At 38.7% G+C, this 20234-nt stretch overlaps 1 protein-coding gene across 1 annotated transcript in view; it reads left to right on the top strand.

Moving 5' to 3' along the window:
- The window catches only part of LOC134804186 (collagen alpha-1(I) chain-like), a 92617-nt gene that overhangs the window by 47411 nt on the left and 24972 nt on the right, over positions 1 to 20234 (top strand). The window contains exons 22-25 of the mRNA XM_063777119.1: positions 6667 to 6883; positions 7011 to 7171; positions 7381 to 7650; positions 7986 to 8147. Of these exons, the coding sequence (XP_063633189.1) occupies positions 6667 to 6883; positions 7011 to 7171; positions 7381 to 7650; positions 7986 to 8147 (810 nt within the window). The remainder of the gene's footprint in view (positions 1 to 6666; positions 6884 to 7010; positions 7172 to 7380; positions 7651 to 7985; positions 8148 to 20234) is intronic.

Here is a 20234-nt window from a genome sequence, read left to right as displayed (position 1 = left end):
GGGATGTTCTCAAACATTCGACAACATTCCAGAAAGTTCTGAAATGTTGTAGAATAATCTCGAATACTCTCGAATGCTCTTGACTGTTCTAGAAATGTCTAGAGGGTAAAATTATCTTCAAAAGCACGCCTTTCAGATAAAAACGGGAATCTTCTGCGTGGAAAGACAAAAAGTCTTCAAATAGGCCACAATGTTCTAGAACATTCCACAACATTTGAGTGTGTTCTGGAACGTTCCACAATGATCTGTTATCCTGGATTCTAGGCTATTTCTGAATATTCGACATCATTCCAGAATATTCCGGAATGTTCTTGAACATTCGAACCTCACTACGTTACCACAATAGAGCTATGATCCTACAAAAAACCTTCGAATGGTCCAGAATATTCCATATCATTTGAAAGTATTCTGGAATATTCCACAATGATCTGGAATGTTCTCGAATATTCGACAATATTCTAGAATGTTCTGAAATGCTGTGGGATGCTCTCGAATACTTTCAAATGTTCTGGACTGTTTTAGAAATGTCTAGCCTCCGAGACCCGAGACGGCTTCGAATGTTCCAGAATATACCACAACATTAGAAAGTGTTCTGGAATATTCCACAATGACGTAGAATGTTCTGGAATATTCGACAACATTCCAGAATGCTGTGGAATGCTCTCGAATACTCTCGAATGGTTTGGAATGTTCCAGAAATGTTTAGCCTCCGAGACGGCATCGAATGTTCCAGAATATTCCACAATATTCGAAAGTGTTCTGGAATGTTCACAATGATCTAGAATGTTCTCGAATATTCGCCAACATTCCAGAATGTTCTGATGCTGTGGAATGCTCTCGAATACTCTCGAATGTTCTAGAAATATCTAGCCTCCGAGACCCGAGACACCTCACCAGGTACAAATTTTTGTAGGTATATATTTCACGATCTATTCTGAACTTTCCTTCATTAAGTTAAGGTTCAAAATTCAAAAACAAAAACAACCTCTGGGTCTCAGAGGGCGAAATTTTCAGCCCTTATATCTTCAAAAGCACACCCTTCAGGTAAAAACGGAAAACTTCTTCATGGACGGGAGATAGAGGGCTACCACCCCATATAGCTTCCTTGATCGTATCGGGACTCATTTCCGAGTTTTAGCGGCACGCACATTGTACACTTTCTTTTATCATATATATAAAATTGAAAAACCAGAACGGGATAAAAAACGAGCGAAGAAGAGAGATGGCGCCTTACAAATTTCTAAAAAAGTTTTTGACACGTATCTCGAATACAACGCACGTATGATAAGAAAAAACTGTTTAAATCTATTATCTACATATGAGAATAAAACTAGAACATAAAAACTATCGCTTTCGATGCGTATTTAATTTACAATAAGGAAAAGAAATTTTCATAACAATCTTCATTTTACGACTTCGACCATTTCTCGGGAACTCTCGGTTGCTTTCGTTTGGCGGTGCTACAGATTAGACCATATAATCCGTAAGTTAAAGTAAACTAAATTATGTTTGTCATGTTGGTATACAGGTATTTCTGAGTTTTTTTACACGAAGTAAAATAAAAAGTGCTGCCAACCTCAACCTTAGTCCATAGCCCATACGAGTGAATTATGCCATTTATGACATATCAATCAAATTAATATTATCGTATGATTATCGTGTTAATAATTTGTATTTTATTGTTTTAAATTTCTTTATGAGTTATTATTATTCAGATTGATTTTCATGGCTCGGCAAACATTGTCATTCGTCCAAGGAAAGGGCTGCCGAGATGAGCCAAAAATACAAAGTTATAGAATGGGAGACGAGCGTACTTGGGACAACAAAATGGGAGACGCCCGATGGCGAGAGCTATCGCAAGATCGCAAGAAACATGACGTGATCTGGTATCGGAGGCCAGGTGAGTCCTTTGGATCGTTGCGTCACCTTAGCCGTAGTAATGTTAAGATCCAGAAAGGGAAATGGGGACTACCTACGTTTGTATGAAAAGGCGATTTATGGGTGGTGGTCGTTTTTGCAACTAGGCTTACAACAATAAGTAATAATTTTATGTTAAAACAAGTTTTAAATAAATACCTACGTACGTTATAAGAAATATTCGAATTAAGTTATCCAAATAACGGCTACCTACTTGACAAATAAGAAATCCTTATCACAGTTATAAACCCTGGCAGGGATACATAATAATGTCGGTATTTATACTCTGTATCTTTAGGTACTTAAATAAAAGTAAACAAACAATTTGTACATTTTCGGGTAGTTATAACATTTGTTGGTTAACCAACCAAATACAAAACCGCCTGGATCTGTCACTGAACGACCTGACTTTAACCTACATTATTTGATCATGTAATGTTTTCATCTACCCTCAACTGGCTTAAGGAGCCATTTAAGGGTAGATTTTGTTTACTTTTATTAAATACCTAAAGATACAGACCATAACTAAACATAAGACAAACTCTTTATTTCATTTACGCGAGCGGGGCTGCGGGCCCGTCTAGTTATATATATTGATGATAATATATTTAATACGACTTCCTTAAATTAATAAGACTAGCATGCGAACCAGAATAGACTATAACAGCTAGAGCTGTTTTATAGTAAAAATTGTTATAGCATCAAATGTAAATGAATCACTTAAGTAAACATGATTTACTTCAATTCCAGAGAGAGAAGGAATACAGTAACAATCACAGGATTGTTATAATAAATTCGATAACTCATTCCAAAAAACAATGTTTCAAAAACAAATGTTTGCCTTTTTTTTTTTACTATTACAATGTTTGCCTAAAAGGCACTTAACTTCGAGCAATACGGAAGGGAGGCGGCATTCGCATTATTTCCCCTTTGCCTAGGTACAAGATCAACTGATCTAGCGCGGGTAATTGCTATTTTTGTATGTAGCTAGAGTGATACACGCAGTGAGAAGTGAAAACATTTAATAGGTATATTATTATAAAATTACACTATAACATATCACAAGGAAAATTATTGTCGAGTGACAGGAAGAAAACAGAACGCCACAGGCCTTGACATATTTTCAAATTAAAATAATTAAATAGCCTCGCTCGAGCCCTCTCCTCTTTACGAGCTAATTTGTTAGCGTTCTCACCTGAGGTTTCGGATTTTTCAGTAATACATTGCCACAAATCCTCGAATACGAGTATGTTTTGCAACTGAAACGCCCAATCTCGATAGTTGATTGTTCCTTTCAGCTTTTCCAACGCAACTTTCGGATTACAAGTATACTCGTCCATAGTGAAATAATAATATTTTCCACAAAATATTCACACTTCGCGGGCTTCAGCACATAACCTTGAAAAATTATTGTCGAGTGACAGGAAGAAAACAGAACGCCACAGGCCTTGACATATTTTCAAATTAAAATAATTGATGGCCAGCGTTACACTTCCAACAGTAATAAAACTAGTTGCCCTCGGATTTTTCACCAGACCAAGTCCATTCGCGCGAGTGAACACAGCAGCAGAAAAAATGCCTAATTGCTCGGTTTTTTGTTGTAAAAAGAGGTCGGGGACATCAAATTTACAAAAAGAAGGTGATACATTTCACATGTAAGCATTTTTTTACATATCATACGTTTAAAAACACAATTATTATCTTTTAGTCTCATGTAATTGTTGGATTTATCGATTTTGCTCGCCCATTACAAATTGCGGATCGGTCGAGCGACAAATCCGACTTCTCATCTCTCAGAAAACAATAAAATTCTTCGACGAAAATGTGTTAGTGTGCGTGTTGTGACACTTGTGACTTGTCCGTACACAAAAAGAGATCGAGGTTTGCAAGATTTGTCTTTGACGTGTGTCATTTTCTATGTATTTGTGTCGTCATTCATTACAGATTGGATTTTGTATGTAAGTGTGTGAGAAGTGCGACTGTGTGCACTTTTCCCCCCGCAAAAAATGGCAGAAAGATTTGTACGGTGAGATATCGCTTGCGCCTCTCCCTTCCGACGTTTCGGAAGCCGATATTGCTCGAAGGCACTTAATAATAAACTTCAAATAATAAACTTAATTTATTTCAAAGAAGTTAGGATGCCTAAGTTGTAGGTTTATCATATAGGTCATTTATAAAAAAAAGTTACATACCTATATATTTCCCTTTACTTAAGATTTAGGTCATATTTAATTTTAATTTATTTTTAAGTCTACATAGTTTAAATATCTGTGGCCTATTTTATAAAGCTACAAATTACAATTTACAAGCGGAAGTCTCGTTCTAACACATAGGGTTAGAAAGAGACTTCCGCTTGTAAATTGTAACTTGTAGCTTTATAAAATAGGCCACTGGAGGTCGCGGGTTCAAACCCCGACTCGTACCAATGAGTTTTTCGGAACTTATGTACGAAATATCATTTGATATTTACCAGTCGTTTTTCGGTGAAGGAAAACATCGTGAGGAAACCGAACTAATCCCAATATTTATGGCCTAGGTTACCCTGTGGGTTGGAAGGTCAGATGGCAGTCGCTTTCGTAAAAACTAGTGCCTACGCCAATTCTTGGGTTAGTTGTCAAGCGGACCCCAAGGCTCCCATGAGCCGTGGCAAAATGCCGGGACAACGCGAGGAAGATGATGAGTTTAAATATTTGTGTTTTAGTTTGGTTACTTTAAAACCTATTTTCGTGTTATTCATACCCTGATATCGAATAAGGTTTTATTAAAAAAGTTAATAAATTTAAAAAAAGAAAAAACGACTTCAGTGGGGAAAGCCGGTGAAAGCTAATTGTAAATTGGTGCTCTTCTATATTTCGTTTTTTTTAGCATTAGAAAGAACTTGAAAGAAGGTTAGCGATCTTGACATGTCTTTTAATTGATAAACGCTTTTTAAAAATCAGTAACTATTATTTATGAAAGCAGAAGAATATCGAAGATCGTATTAGATTCATAATTGTTACATATTTGCGGTAACTTATTTTTAAAATGTGTTTCTTAATTAAAAAACACATCAAGATTGTTTACGTTATTTCTAATGCTAAAAAAAACTAACTATAGATTTCATACAATACTATCAAATAAACATGTAATAATTAATATGAAAACACAATCCATAGCGACTCTATTCGATCCATATTCGTTCGCTATTCATTTTTGACGTAAGTCATTTGGGTATGCTACAATTAAAGTCATTGGAATAAAAAGTTTTTACTGTATGGCAGTTCTTTTTGCAATTTTGATACTTAGTGCTTAACACAGTATGTCGTTAGTGGTATGTGTTGATTTGGTTTAATTACTCTTTAACTTATTTTCGTTACTAAGAAGTGTCCGTTGGAATCTAATATATGTATCCGGCTTTGGAACGCGTACATCGTGCCTCGTACGTCGGGCTACGCCCGACTCTTTTAGTATGAGGGCGCCGAAGGCGCCCGGCTTTGGAACGCGTACATCGTGCTTCGTACGTCGGGCTACGCCCGACTCTTTTAGTATGAGGGCGCCGAAGGCGCCCGGCTTTGGAACGCGTACAGCGAGCCTCGTACGTCGGGCTACGCCCGACTCGTTTAGTATGAGGGCGCCGAAGGCGCCCGGCTTTGGAACGCGTACATCAGGCCTCGTACGTTGGGCTACGCCCGACTCTTTTAGTATGAGGGTGCCGAAGGCGCCCGGCTTTGGACCGCGTACAACGCGCCACGTACATCGGGCTACGCCTGACCCTTTTAGTGTCGCCTTTTGGACCGAGTCCGGTGCGTCACATAGGTACGTTTCAGTATGCTTCGCCTGACCACTACGAATTTTAACGAGATGAATATACTAAGATTACTAAGCAACTTTTACCATGGGACCTAACCCGATCTCGTAAAAAAATTTGATGATCTGGACTTCTATACCTATTCACGTTATAAAATATTGCAGGTCATTTTAAAAAACACCATGTATATAGCGGCCAAACAAATTTCTTTTGAAAAATCCTTCTTGTATCGCCGTAGTCGCGTAACACGCGGATAGATAGAATCCAGAGCGATTGTAGATTCGTAGTTCGAATTACCTACCAGATAAATTAATGTTTTATCGGGTGCATGCAAGCAAAGCCGGGTGCAAATACTAACAAAATGTACATATTTGAAATGTGCTAATTGAGCTCTTTCAAATGATATACAACACGTCATCATTACTTATTTTTATTTTTTTGGTTCGTGACTTTATGACCTCTAGAGGGCGCCGTGTTCATTTTTTTGTGACGTCATATAGCCTATAACCAGCGGACGATTAAGACGATTCGAATGACACGTCGTTTGTCTAATTTCCATGAGTACTTTAGAAGTTATGAGGGAACAGATGAACATACATACATACATACATACATACATACATACATACATACATACATACATACATACATACATACATACCCACAAATGTAAGAGATTGTTAGAAATATGATTAAATTTATCGTATATATAGCATGCTTATCGAATCGTAGGCCAAATTCGGCATGATCCTTTATATTCACTTGTTAAAAACATGTCTTTTTGAAATAATATAAAGTCTAATCTGCCCACTGATGAAAATTAAAGGGCTGCAGTATTTTGACTGTACAAAGGTAGCATAATCATTAGTCTCTTAATTGGTTACTTGTATGAAAGATTGGATGAGATATAAGCTGTCTTATTTTTATTTATAGAATTTAATTTTTTAATTTTTACTTTACAGGGACCCCAAGGCTCCCCAGGTATACAAGGTTTACGCGGGGAACCCGGGTCCGTGGGTTTACCTGGGGAAAAGGGGCCGCAGGGTGAATCAGGGCCGCCTGGAACCCCCGGCGCGGATGGAGTCCGGGGTCCTCCGGGCCCACCAGGCCCACTCGGTCTTCAAGGGGAAAAGGGGCAGCAAGGATTCAAAGGCGATAGGGGAGACGTTGGACCCAAAGGTACCTAATAAATAATCAGAAATCCAATTTATCAACATCTAACCGCTCCGAAGGGCGTAATCATATGACCCGGCATAACTATAACTACCCAATTAAATGAAATATCACTAATGTTTTGTCAATGCAGGACCTACCGGACCTCCGGGCCCGATTGGTTTACAAGGACAGCGTGGCTCCAAAGGTGTACCGGGTGAACCGGGGTCTCGGGGTGCTGAGGGGCAACGTGGGGAAGTCGGGAACCCTGGTGCCCAGGGACCGCCGGGACCACCAGGTCCTGAAGGAAAACTGGTGATCAATTAATATTTAACGAATTATAATTTGTTATTTTTTCATCACTACAATATTAAGTTGAGTTGAATATAAAGTTAAGTTGTTAATTATAAACTAGTACTAAATCTAAATAAGTAATTTCTAGTGCTAAAATTCAGTTCCTATCCGTAGCTAGGCCTATCTTCTTCGCTATCCAAAGTATATAACATTTCCATTAAATGTTTTAGGGTCCCAGAGGCCTCGCTGGACCAAAGGGAGACGACGGTCCGATAGGACTTCAAGGAGAAACAGGACCAAAAGGCCCAATGGGCCCTGAGGGCCCTAAAGGGGACACCGGCCCGGCAGGGTTCCCAGGTGAAAGAGGCGAGCCGGGCGAACAAGGGCTCAAGGGCGAAGTGGGGGCCGATGGTCCTGAAGGCAGCCCTGGTCCTCCCGGCCCTCCCGGGCCTATTGGTCTCGTAGGAAAACCAGGAGAAATTGGCTTACCAGGCAAACCAGTAAGTCATGACAATTCTTATTTTAAGAATTCGTTGTTCTTAATCATATTTCCTTACAACTAGCTCGTAACGCGGACCCGCTTTCAAAACGACCGGTCTCGCTGCTGCACTAAAATTCATTTAATTCATGTATATCGACTGTGCTAAGTAATATATAAATAATATATAATTAATCTCACTCAATAGGTTTAGTCCGTCCAGACAAAGTTTGTGCCGAATTTTGGTACCTACTCTTAGCAGTGACTGTGTAAATTATGTTCGCGCCATACTTAAATGTAATACTTGGCGGGCGAATTAGACGGTACTTTATTTATCTATAATAATTTATTCCACAGGGCGCAGAAGGCAAAGCTGGCGCCCAGGGCAGCCCGGGAGTACCAGGCGACAAAGGCGATCGCGGGCTGCCCGGGCCGGCGGGAGAAACGGGACCAGCCGGTCCCTCCGGTCCCCAAGGAGAAGAGGGCCAGCGTGGTATGCGGGGGTTACCAGGACCCAACGTGAGTGTCCTTTCTACTCTTTATTAAGTGTGAAAGTATGAAACAGACTGTAAGTAGGTATATATTTAATATGGCACATGTGATCCTTTTATCTCTATGTAAATTAGATATGTTTGTAGTCTTAACCTCTCGTGAACCGTGATTGTGATTAGCAATGTACAAATTGCAGAACATTCCCAAAAAGCGGAAACGTTCTCGAGAATGTTCTCAGAACATTCCTGCAACATGGAAATTATTGTTCCGCCATCTTGGATTTTTCCAAAATTTTTTTTCATAGGAATCTAGAGGCTTCTATCTCCCCCCAAGTAGCACAGATTAGCTGTATAGCAGCCGCATAATGAGGTACGAATACGCTTGAAGCTGGAATATAAAAGCTGCATAAGAGCTGTATAAGCGTCTTTTCAGCTTTTATAACTCTTAAATGGGCACAAATTAGGCAGCCTTAAGTTCACATAGCTACTTAAGAGCGTTGTAGCAGCAATTTAACGGAATAATAAGGAGTAACAGGAGTTATAAGAGGTGTATATTGACTGGGTAAGAGACCACCAGTTACCCTTTATTCAGCTAATATGTCACATGTGCGCCCTAATACCGGGAAAGATTGACGTTGGGCTGAATAAAAGATAATTAATAACATACTTTTACACCTCTGCCTTAAAAATCAGCTATTAAATTTTGTATAGTGACGACGAACGCAGAGGTGAACATATTTATATTGAAGCAAAAACGTTAAGCGCAACGACACCATAAGTCATTTTGTTAAAGTGTTTAGTTAAATGTTATGTTTTATATATTAATGCGAGAAAGATGTTTGGGAATGCAAGTTTATTGACATTATATATATACATTATCTAAGAAAATTTCAGTGCGCCACGAAAATACACAGTTTTTATTTAAATTAATGATATAAATAAGCCATGTGTAAAAACTATTTCAGTGGTTTGGACAGAATTATGAGATAAAAAGTTAATAATACGTTATAGGAAGTACTAAACTAATGATTTAGGTTAAGAACTCAGGCACAAAACCTTATTGTTACCCTTAAAAGTTGGAAAAGCAATTTCAATTTTATAGGTTATATACAATAAAATGGCGGTCAATGTTAAAAAGCAACGTGAACCGTTAAAATTCTTATATGCAGCATACGACTGTTATATATCTGATAAAGATACTTAAGTGAACCACTATAAAGTCCAAGTCGTTATTTCGATACACTAGTGAACCTCTAAACAGTTATAAGGCATCTTGTGAACGTTTTAACAGCCGCTATACAGACAGTCCCAATGGCAGTATAATAGGCTGCTTAGCGGTAAACATGTTCAACGCTAAGCCGTATTATGCGCCACATGTGTTCGATTATACATCTATTGGTTTCATAATAGTTCACTCGTTCTCCCTTATAATAAGTCAGCGAAATAAAAGCTGCTTTAGCGGTAAACATGTTCAGCGATAAGCTGTATTATGCGCCCCATGTGTTCCATTATACGTCTATTGGCTGTATAATAGTTCATTCGTGCTTCCTCAAAAAGTCAGAATAATAAAAGCTGCTTAGCGGTAAACATGTTCAGCTATAAGCTGTATTATGCGCCCCATGTGTTCCATTTATACGTCTATTGGCTTCATATTAGTTCACTCGTGCTCCCTTAAAAGTCAGCGTAATAAAAGCTGCTTAGCGGTAAACATGTTCAGCGATAAGCTGTATTATGTGCCAAGTGTGTTCCATTATACGTCTATTGGCTTCATAATAGTTCATTCGTGCTTCCTTAAAAAGTCAGCGTAATAAAAGCCGCTTAGCGGTAAACACGTTCAGCGATAAGCTGTATTATGTGCCACATGTGTTCCATTATACGTCTATTGGCTTCATAATAGTTCACTCGTGCTCCCTTAAAAGTTAGTGTAATAAAAGCTGCTTAGCGGTAAACATGTTAAGCGACAAGCTGTATTATGTGCCACATGTGTTCCATTATACGTCTATTAGCTTCATAATAGTTCACTTGTGTTCCCTTAATAAGTCAACGTAATAAAAGTCCACAATTACCTCCTTATACAGCACATGGCGTAATTTTATCCACTAAACAGACCTTATAACGGTTAAAGCATTTGATAACCCTTAAAGCTGTATAGGGTCGTAGCAAATATACCTTTATATCACTCTTTGCGTATTAATGGTAGTTTTCAGAGCCGTAATGCAGCTTTTAATCAGCCCTAAGCTATATAAATATCACTGAGATCTATTATACAGCTGTAGGACCACGAGTGTGCTCTTATAAGTGTCTTAATACGCACAGAGCGTTAGATAGAACTAAAAGTGAGTAGTTATAGAGCTATCTGTGCTACTTGGGCCGCCATGCCAAATCTCAGCGCGCTCGGACCAACTTGATTTTTTTTTTTAAATGTCGGCTATTTTGATTTTTTTTTAATGCAGTTTGTTTTGTCTCGGGGCCCTCTATGACATTTGGTCGAGCACCCCCCACCTATCACGCACCGTTTAAAAATTGCCATACAAAATAAAAGTGGCCAGTTTTCCCGCAATTGTAGCATTTTTCCAAAAAAATTGTTTCATAGGTATCTAGGGGACCCCGAGATTCCGTGACCAAAATTTCAGCGCGCTAGGACAAACTTGAAAAATTAAAAAAAAAAGACGGCCATATTGAAAAAAAATGGCGGCGTAAAAAACTGCCAGGGTCCCTCTATGACATTTGGTCGAGCACCCCCCACCTAGGTCTGACCGTTTGGCCGGGCCGTCATACATTTTCTGACCGGAAGCGGTAGACCAAAAGTCGGAATTTTCTGGGGGTAAGGACTACACCCAAACTATCGTGAATATTCATGGTATAAACTACGATAAATAAATAAATTCTCGTTCTCGAGAACATTCTCAGAAGTAACCGAGAAATTCTCATGTGGAAAGTTTCGCAACTTTGGAAAGTTCTCGTGAGTGCATTGCTAGCCGTGATTATTTTTTTCTAATATTTTCCTCGTACTTTAACTTTAACTTTGAGTAAACGCTTAGCTCACGTACATATAGGTCACACATATATGGGTCAAAAACCTTTGGGAAAACCGGCGTCATTTCTGTGGATATTACAAAAGTTAACGATTTGGATACATTTTTCTAAGACTTTTATCATGCATTTTGTAAGAAGTAATAAGATTTTATAATACCTATAAGGATTAAAACCAAAATATTACTTTGCTAATCCGCGAAAAGATAACGTGCTAGTCAATCAGTGCTAACCCGTTATACTTACTTGCGTATTTTTACATGCAATTAATATTCCCACCCTCCCACCGCAAAAATAAATACGCAAATAAATATAACAAACCACCACCAAAAGAATAAACCTCGACACGTGTTTCGCCTCTCTACGAGGCATCCTCAGGAGTTGTTGACGGTCTGACGCCCGGCAACGGAATGACCTGTCTAGAATGGTCGGCCATATTTATACCTTGACCACTCCCCCTACCGTGCAAGTGTGAGTGAGATGGAAAAATTCGTAATAACGGCGATGACGCAACATTCAATTGTTCGTTAAGAATCATGCCCCTATTGTTGTACCTAATTATTTCCAGTTGTTCCAGAACACCCAAACGCAATCCCTTTTCGCAAACATGTAAAATATCAAAAGAATGATTCTCAGATAAAGTGTGACCTGTATCTAATAAGTGCTTTGCAAAATTGGACTTCTCTGGATGGTTATGTCTATATGACGCAACATGCTCTTTATACCTAGTAGTGAAACTACGGCCCGTTTGCCCCACATACACTTTATTGCAATCGTCACAGGTAAGCTTATAAACTCCAGACTTTTTCCCATTCTCGATCTTATCTTTGCCATTGCAAAGCTTCGAGTGCAAAGTATTATTTGTCTTAAAGGCCACAGGAATGTCGTTAGACTTCAAAATTTTGTAAATTGCATCAGACAACTTGCCAACATAAGTTATGCTCGCTTTATATTTCTTAATCGGTTCAGAGGATCGTGCCGCATACAACATAGTGTTGACCATACTATTCCGCTTTTTCCTGATGATACCATCCACAACAGACTTATCGTAACCATTCGAAACTGCTAAGTGATAAATATTATTTAATTCAATCTGATAGTGTTCATCAGAAAGAGGCACAGTCAACATTCTATGCACATAACAATGAAAAGCAGCCAACTTATGCTGCCACGGATGCGTGGAAGAAGCCGGGATAACTGTATCGGTATGTGTAGGCTTACGGTAAATTTTGAACTGATGCCTGTTGTTTACTTTAGTGATTGTTAAATCTAGAAAATTCAATGAGTTGTCTTGCTCTAGTTCCTTTTTAAACTTAATTTTTGGATGCTTACCATTAATTTCAGCAATAAATGCATCCAGCAGGCCCATACTACCCGTCCAACAAATAATCAAATCATCCACGTATCTAAAATAGTATAATATATTATTGTTGCCCACAATATGCTGGTTCTCAAAATGGTCCATAAAAATATCAGCCATCAAAGGACTTAGTGGTGAACCCATAGCCAAACCATCACTTTGCAAATAATACTGTCCCCCAAATCTGAAATAATTTTGTTTCATACAAATCGCTGTTAGATCTATCAATTCATCTACTTCCCCTGGATGTAAACGTTGCCTTTCAAAAAGACCCTTAATAATCTCCAAAGTCTCTCCATATGGCACATTTGTAAACAAACTGTCTACATCCAATGAAAGAAGAACAGCATTATCTGGTATGTTAATGTCCTGGATCTTTTCTATTAACTGCAAGCTATTTTTCAAGCAATATTTCGGCTGGAACTGGGACTTGTCTCTTATAATGGAATTCAACCTTTTTGCCAGATTATAAGTTGGCGCACCCAAATATGAGACCACTGGACGAACTGGGATATTATCCTTATGAATTTTGGGAAGTCCATAAAGAATAGGAGCTCGTGGATTCATAGGCACAACCATACTCTTCTGATGTTCGGTTTCAAAAACAAATGAAGAATTCTTAACTGCTTGTCTAAGATCTTTCTGGAACCCTGGAGTTGGGTCTCTTTGCAATCTCGAAAATCCGTCACCTTGAATAAGGTCTAGTACTTTCTGATTATACTGTCCCTTCTCCATAATCACAATGCAGTTGCCTTTATCTGCCTTTGAAACCACCAAATCACTGTCTTGCACTTTCTGTTGTATAGATCTTAGCAGCAAAACATCAGAATCAACACACGCACTCTGTGCTGGACTAGTACTCTTGATAACATTAGCCACCATGGTCTTTGTATCTACATCACCACGGCCCCGCACTATTGCAACCTCAGAATCCACTGCCAAATTTTCTAATGTTCTATGAGTAATTTTTGTCTGGAAATTATACTTCAAACCTTTATCTAAAAGCCCAATTTCATTTTCTGAGAACTCCACATTAGTTAAATTCTTGACTCGAGGATGGAAAACATGGTGAGTTGTTACTTGCACATCCCTTCTCCTTAAAAATGAACCAGAACTCGACTCTGTTAACCTATGCAATTTGTTAAGCTGGGTAGTATACATCTGGTGTGCAAGTTCAGAAGCAAAGTATCTCGCCTTCTGGTCCAGAATATCGAATTCGAGATTATGCAACTTAAATGAAAGTTCTGAATATAACACCTTAAGATGCAATTTCAAATTATCCCTTACTGAAAACCAGTGGCGAGATTCTTCGTTCAACCATATTTTCTGAGCCCTATTAATAGCCAATTTAGCAGCCCTGGAAGTACTACTACAGCGGAAATGGATGTAATTAGGAACAACATTCAAACGCTTGCACTGTTGGTTAAACCAAACATTCTGGACAGCTGCACGATGTTGTTTGGTTAGTTTGACATAAAGTCGTGCCTGTTCGGCCACGCAAGCCGTTTTCAAATAGTGAATAGAATCAGGCGTTACTTTGCGGAAATCCATACTAATTAAAACCAAAATATTACTTTGCTAATCCGCGAAAAGATAACGTGCTAGTCAATCAGTGCTAACCCGTTATACTTACTTGCGTATTTTTACATGCAATTAATATTCCCACCCTCCCACCGCAAAAATAAATACGCAAATAAATATAACAAACCACCACCAAAAGAATAAACCTCGACACGTGTTTCGCCTCTCTACGAGGCATCCTCAGGAGTTGTTGACGGTCTGACGCCCGGCAACGGAATGACCTGTCTAGAATGGTCGGCCATATTTATACCTTGACCACTCCCCCTACCGTGCAAGTGTGAGTGAGATGGAAAAATTCGTAATAACGGCGATGACGCAACATTCAATTGTTCGTTAAGAATCATGCCCCTATTGTTGTACCTAATTATTTCCAGTTGTTCCAGAACACCCAAACGCAATCCCTTTTCGCAAACATGTAAAATATCAAAAGAATGATTCTCAGATAAAGTGTGACCTGTATCTAATAAGTGCTTTGCAAAATTGGACTTCTCTGGATGGTTATGTCTATATGACGCAACATGCTCTTTATACCTAGTAGTGAAACTACGGCCCGTTTGCCCCACATACACTTTATTGCAATCGTCACAGGTAAGCTTATAAACTCCAGACTTTTTCCCATTCTCGATCTTATCTTTGCCATTGCAAAGCTTCGAGTGCAAAGTATTATTTGTCTTAAAGGCCACAGGAATGTCGTTAGACTTCAAAATTTTGTAAATTGCATCAGACAACTTGCCAACATAAGTTATGCTCGCTTTATATTTCTTAATCGGTTCAGAGGATCGTGCCGCATACAACATAGTGTTGACCATACTATTCCGCTTTTTCCTGATGATACCATCCACAACAGACTTATCGTAACCATTCGAAACTGCTAAGTGATAAATATTATTTAATTCAATCTGATAGTGTTCATCAGAAAGAGGCACAGTCAACATTCTATGCACATAACAATGAAAAGCAGCCAACTTATGCTGCCACGGATGCGTGGAAGAAGCCGGGATAACTGTATCGGTATGTGTAGGCTTACGGTAAATTTTGAACTGATGCCTGTTGTTTACTTTAGTGATTGTTAAATCTAGAAAATTCAATGAGTTGTCTTGCTCTAGTTCCTTTTTAAACTTAATTTTTGGATGCTTACCATTAATTTCAGCAATAAATGCATCCAGCAGGCCCATACTACCCGTCCAACAAATAATCAAATCATCCACGTATCTAAAATAGTATAATATATTATTGTTGCCCACAATATGCTGGTTCTCAAAATGGTCCATAAAAATATCAGCCATCAAAGGACTTAGTGGTGAACCCATAGCCAAACCATCACTTTGCAAATAATACTGTCCCCCAAATCTGAAATAATTTTGTTTCATACAAATCGCTGTTAGATCTATCAATTCATCTACTTCCCCTGGATGTAAACGTTGCCTTTCAAAAAGACCCTTAATAATCTCCAAAGTCTCTCCATATGGCACATTTGTAAACAAACTGTCTACATCCAATGAAAGAAGAACAGCATTATCTGGTATGTTAATGTCCTGGATCTTTTCTATTAACTGCAAGCTATTTTTCAAGCAATATTTCGGCTGGAACTGGGACTTGTCTCTTATAATGGAATTCAACCTTTTTGCCAGATTATAAGTTGGCGCACCCAAATATGAGACCACTGGACGAACTGGGATATTATCCTTATGAATTTTGGGAAGTCCATAAAGAATAGGAGCTCGTGGATTCATAGGCACAACCATACTCTTCTGATGTTCGGTTTCAAAAACAAATGAAGAATTCTTAACTGCTTGTCTAAGATCTTTCTGGAACCCTGGAGTTGGGTCTCTTTGCAATCTCGAAAATCCGTCACCTTGAATAAGGTCTAGTACTTTCTGATTATACTGTCCCTTCTCCATAATCACAATGCAGTTGCCTTTATCTGCCTTTGAAACCACCAAATCACTGTCTTGCACTTTCTGTTGTATAGATCTTAGCAGCAAAACATCAGAATCAACACACGCACTCTGTGCTGGACTAGTACTCTTGATAACATTAGCCACCATGGTCTTTGTATCTACATCACCACGGCCCCGCACTATTGCAACCTCAGAATCCACTGCCAAATTTTCTAATGTTCTATGAGTAATTTTTGTCTGGAAATTATACTTCAAACCTTTATCTAAAAGCCCAATTTCATTTTCTGAGAACTCCACATTAGTTAAATTCTTGACTCGAGGATGGAAAACATGGTGAGTTGTTACTTGCACATCCCTTCTCCTTAAAAATGAACCAGAACTCGACTCTGTTAACCTATGCAATTTGTTAAGCTGGGTAGTATACATCTGGTGTGCAAGTTCAGAAGCAAAGTATCTCGCCTTCTGGTCCAGAATATCGAATTCGAGATTATGCAACTTAAATGAAAGTTCTGAATATAACACCTTAAGATGCAATTTCAAATTATCCCTTACTGAAAACCAGTGGCGAGATTCTTCGTTCAACCATATTTTCTGAGCCCTATTAATAGCCAATTTAGCAGCCCTGGAAGTACTACTACAGCGGAAATGGATGTAATTAGGAACAACATTCAAACGCTTGCACTGTTGGTTAAACCAAACATTCTGGACAGCTGCACGATGTTGTTTGGTTAGTTTGACATAAAGTCGTGCCTGTTCGGCCACGCAAGCCGTTTTCAAATAGTGAATAGAATCAGGCGTTACTTTGCGGAAATCCATACTAATTAAAACCAAAATATTACTTTGCTAATCCGCGAAAAGATAACGTGCTAGTCAATCAGTGCTAACCCGTTATACTTACTTGCGTATTTTTACATGCAATTAATATTCCCACCCTCCCACCGCAAAAATAAATACGCAAATAAATATAACAAACCACCACCAAAAGAATAAACCTCGACACGTGTTTCGCCTCTCTACGAGGCATCCTCAGGAGTTGTTGACGGTCTGACGCCCGGCAACGGAATGACCTGTCTAGAATGGTCGGCCATATTTATACCTTGACCACTCCCCCTACCGTGCAAGTGTGAGTGAGATGGAAAAATTCGTAATAACGGCGATGACGCAACATTCAATTGTTCGTTAAGAATCATGCCCCTATTGTTGTACCTAATTATTTCCAGTTGTTCCAGAACACCCAAACGCAATCCCTTTTCGCAAACATGTAAAATATCAAAAGAATGATTCTCAGATAAAGTGTGACCTGTATCTAATAAGTGCTTTGCAAAATTGGACTTCTCTGGATGGTTATGTCTATATGACGCAACATGCTCTTTATACCTAGTAGTGAAACTACGGCCCGTTTGCCCCACATACACTTTATTGCAATCGTCACAGGTAAGCTTATAAACTCCAGACTTTTTCCCATTCTCGATCTTATCTTTGCCATTGCAAAGCTTCGAGTGCAAAGTATTATTTGTCTTAAAGGCCACAGGAATGTCGTTAGACTTCAAAATTTTGTAAATTGCATCAGACAACTTGCCAACATAAGTTATGCTCGCTTTATATTTCTTAATCGGTTCAGAGGATCGTGCCGCATACAACATAGTGTTGACCATACTATTCCGCTTTTTCCTGATGATACCATCCACAACAGACTTATCGTAACCATTCGAAACTGCTAAGTGATAAATATTATTTAATTCAATCTGATAGTGTTCATCAGAAAGAGGCACAGTCAACATTCTATGCACATAACAATGAAAAGCAGCCAACTTATGCTGCCACGGATGCGTGGAAGAAGCCGGGATAACTGTATCGGTATGTGTAGGCTTACGGTAAATTTTGAACTGATGCCTGTTGTTTACTTTAGTGATTGTTAAATCTAGAAAATTCAATGAGTTGTCTTGCTCTAGTTCCTTTTTAAACTTAATTTTTGGATGCTTACCATTAATTTCAGCAATAAATGCATCCAGCAGGCCCATACTACCCGTCCAACAAATAATCAAATCATCCACGTATCTAAAATAGTATAATATATTATTGTTGCCCACAATATGCTGGTTCTCAAAATGGTCCATAAAAATATCAGCCATCAAAGGACTTAGTGGTGAACCCATAGCCAAACCATCACTTTGCAAATAATACTGTCCCCCCAAATCTGAAATAATTTTGTTTCATACAAATCGCTGTTAGATCTATCAATTCATCTACTTCCCCTGGATGTAAACGTTGCCTTTCAAAAAGACCCTTAATAATCTCCAAAGTCTCTCCATATGGCACATTTGTAAACAAACTGTCTACATCCAATGAAAGAAGAACAGCATTATCTGGTATGTTAATGTCCTGGATCTTTTCTATTAACTGCAAGCTATTTTTCAAGCAATATTTCGGCTGGAACTGGGACTTGTCTCTTATAATGGAATTCAACCTTTTTGCCAGATTATAAGTTGGCGCACCCAAATATGAGACCACTGGACGAACTGGGATATTATCCTTATGAATTTTGGGAAGTCCATAAAGAATAGGAGCTCGTGGATTCATAGGCACAACCATACTCTTCTGATGTTCGGTTTCAAAAACAAATGAAGAATTCTTAACTGCTTGTCTAAGATCTTTCTGGAACCCTGGAGTTGGGTCTCTTTGCAATCTCGAAAATCCGTCACCTTGAATAAGGTCTAGTACTTTCTGATTATACTGTCCCTTCTCCATAATCACAATGCAGTTGCCTTTATCTGCCTTTGAAACCACCAAATCACTGTCTTGCACTTTCTGTTGTATAGATCTTAGCAGCAAAACATCAGAATCAACACACGCACTCTGTGCTGGACTAGTACTCTTGATAACATTAGCCACCATGGTCTTTGTATCTACATCACCACGGCCCCGCACTATTGCAACCTCAGAATCCACTGCCAAATTTTCTAATGTTCTATGAGTAATTTTTGTCTGGAAATTATACTTCAAACCTTTATCTAAAAGCCCAATTTCATTTTCTGAGAACTCCACATTAGTTAAATTCTTGACTCGAGGATGGAAAACATGGTGAGTTGTTACTTGCACATCCCTTCTCCTTAAAAATGAACCAGAACTCGACTCTGTTAACCTATGCAATTTGTTAAGCTGGGTAGTATACATCTGGTGTGCAAGTTCAGAAGCAAAGTATCTCGCCTTCTGGTCCAGAATATCGAATTCGAGATTATGCAACTTAAATGAAAGTTCTGAATATAACACCTTAAGATGCAATTTCAAATTATCCCTTACTGAAAACCAGTGGCGAGATTCTTCGTTCAACCATATTTTCTGAGCCCTATTAATAGCCAATTTAGCAGCCCTGGAAGTACTACTACAGCGGAAATGGATGTAATTAGGAACAACATTCAAACGCTTGCACTGTTGGTTAAACCAAACATTCTGGACAGCTGCACGATGTTGTTTGGTTAGTTTGACATAAAGTCGTGCCTGTTCGGCCACGCAAGCCGTTTTCAAATAGTGAATAGAATCAGGCGTTACTTTGCGGAAATCCATACTAATTAAAACCAAAATATTACTTTGCTAATCCGCGAAAAGATAACGTGCTAGTCAATCAGTGCTAACCCGTTATACTTACTTGCGTATTTTTACATGCAATTAATATTCCCACCCTCCCACCGCAAAAATAAATACGCAAATAAATATAACAAACCACCACCAAAAGAATAAACCTCGACACGTGTTTCGCCTCTCTACGAGGCATCCTCAGGAGTTGTTGACGGTCTGACGCCCGGCAACGGAATGACCTGTCTAGAATGGTCGGCCATATTTATACCTTGACCACTCCCCCTACCGTGCAAGTGTGAGTGAGATGGAAAAATTCGTAATAACGGCGATGACGCAACATTCAATTGTTTCGTTAAGAATCATGCCCCTATTGTTGTACCTAATTATTTCCAGTTGTTCCAGAACACCCAAACGCAATCCCTTTTCGCAAACATGTAAAATATCAAAAGAATGATTCTCAGATAAAGTGTGACCTGTATCTAATAAGTGCTTTGCAAAATTGGACTTCTCTGGATGGTTATGTCTATATGACGCAACATGCTCTTTATACCTAGTAGTGAAACTACGGCCCGTTTGCCCCACATACACTTTATTGCAATCGTCACAGGTAAGCTTATAAACTCCAGACTTTTTCCCATTCTCGATCTTATCTTTGCCATTGCAA

This window comes from Cydia splendana, chromosome Z (assembly GCF_910591565.1).
Source record: "Cydia splendana chromosome Z, ilCydSple1.2, whole genome shotgun sequence".
NCBI classification, from domain to species: Eukaryota; Metazoa; Arthropoda; class Insecta; order Lepidoptera; family Tortricidae; genus Cydia; species Cydia splendana.
The sequence above is the reverse complement of the archived record's forward strand: the minus strand, read 5'-3'. Positions and strand labels throughout refer to the sequence as shown.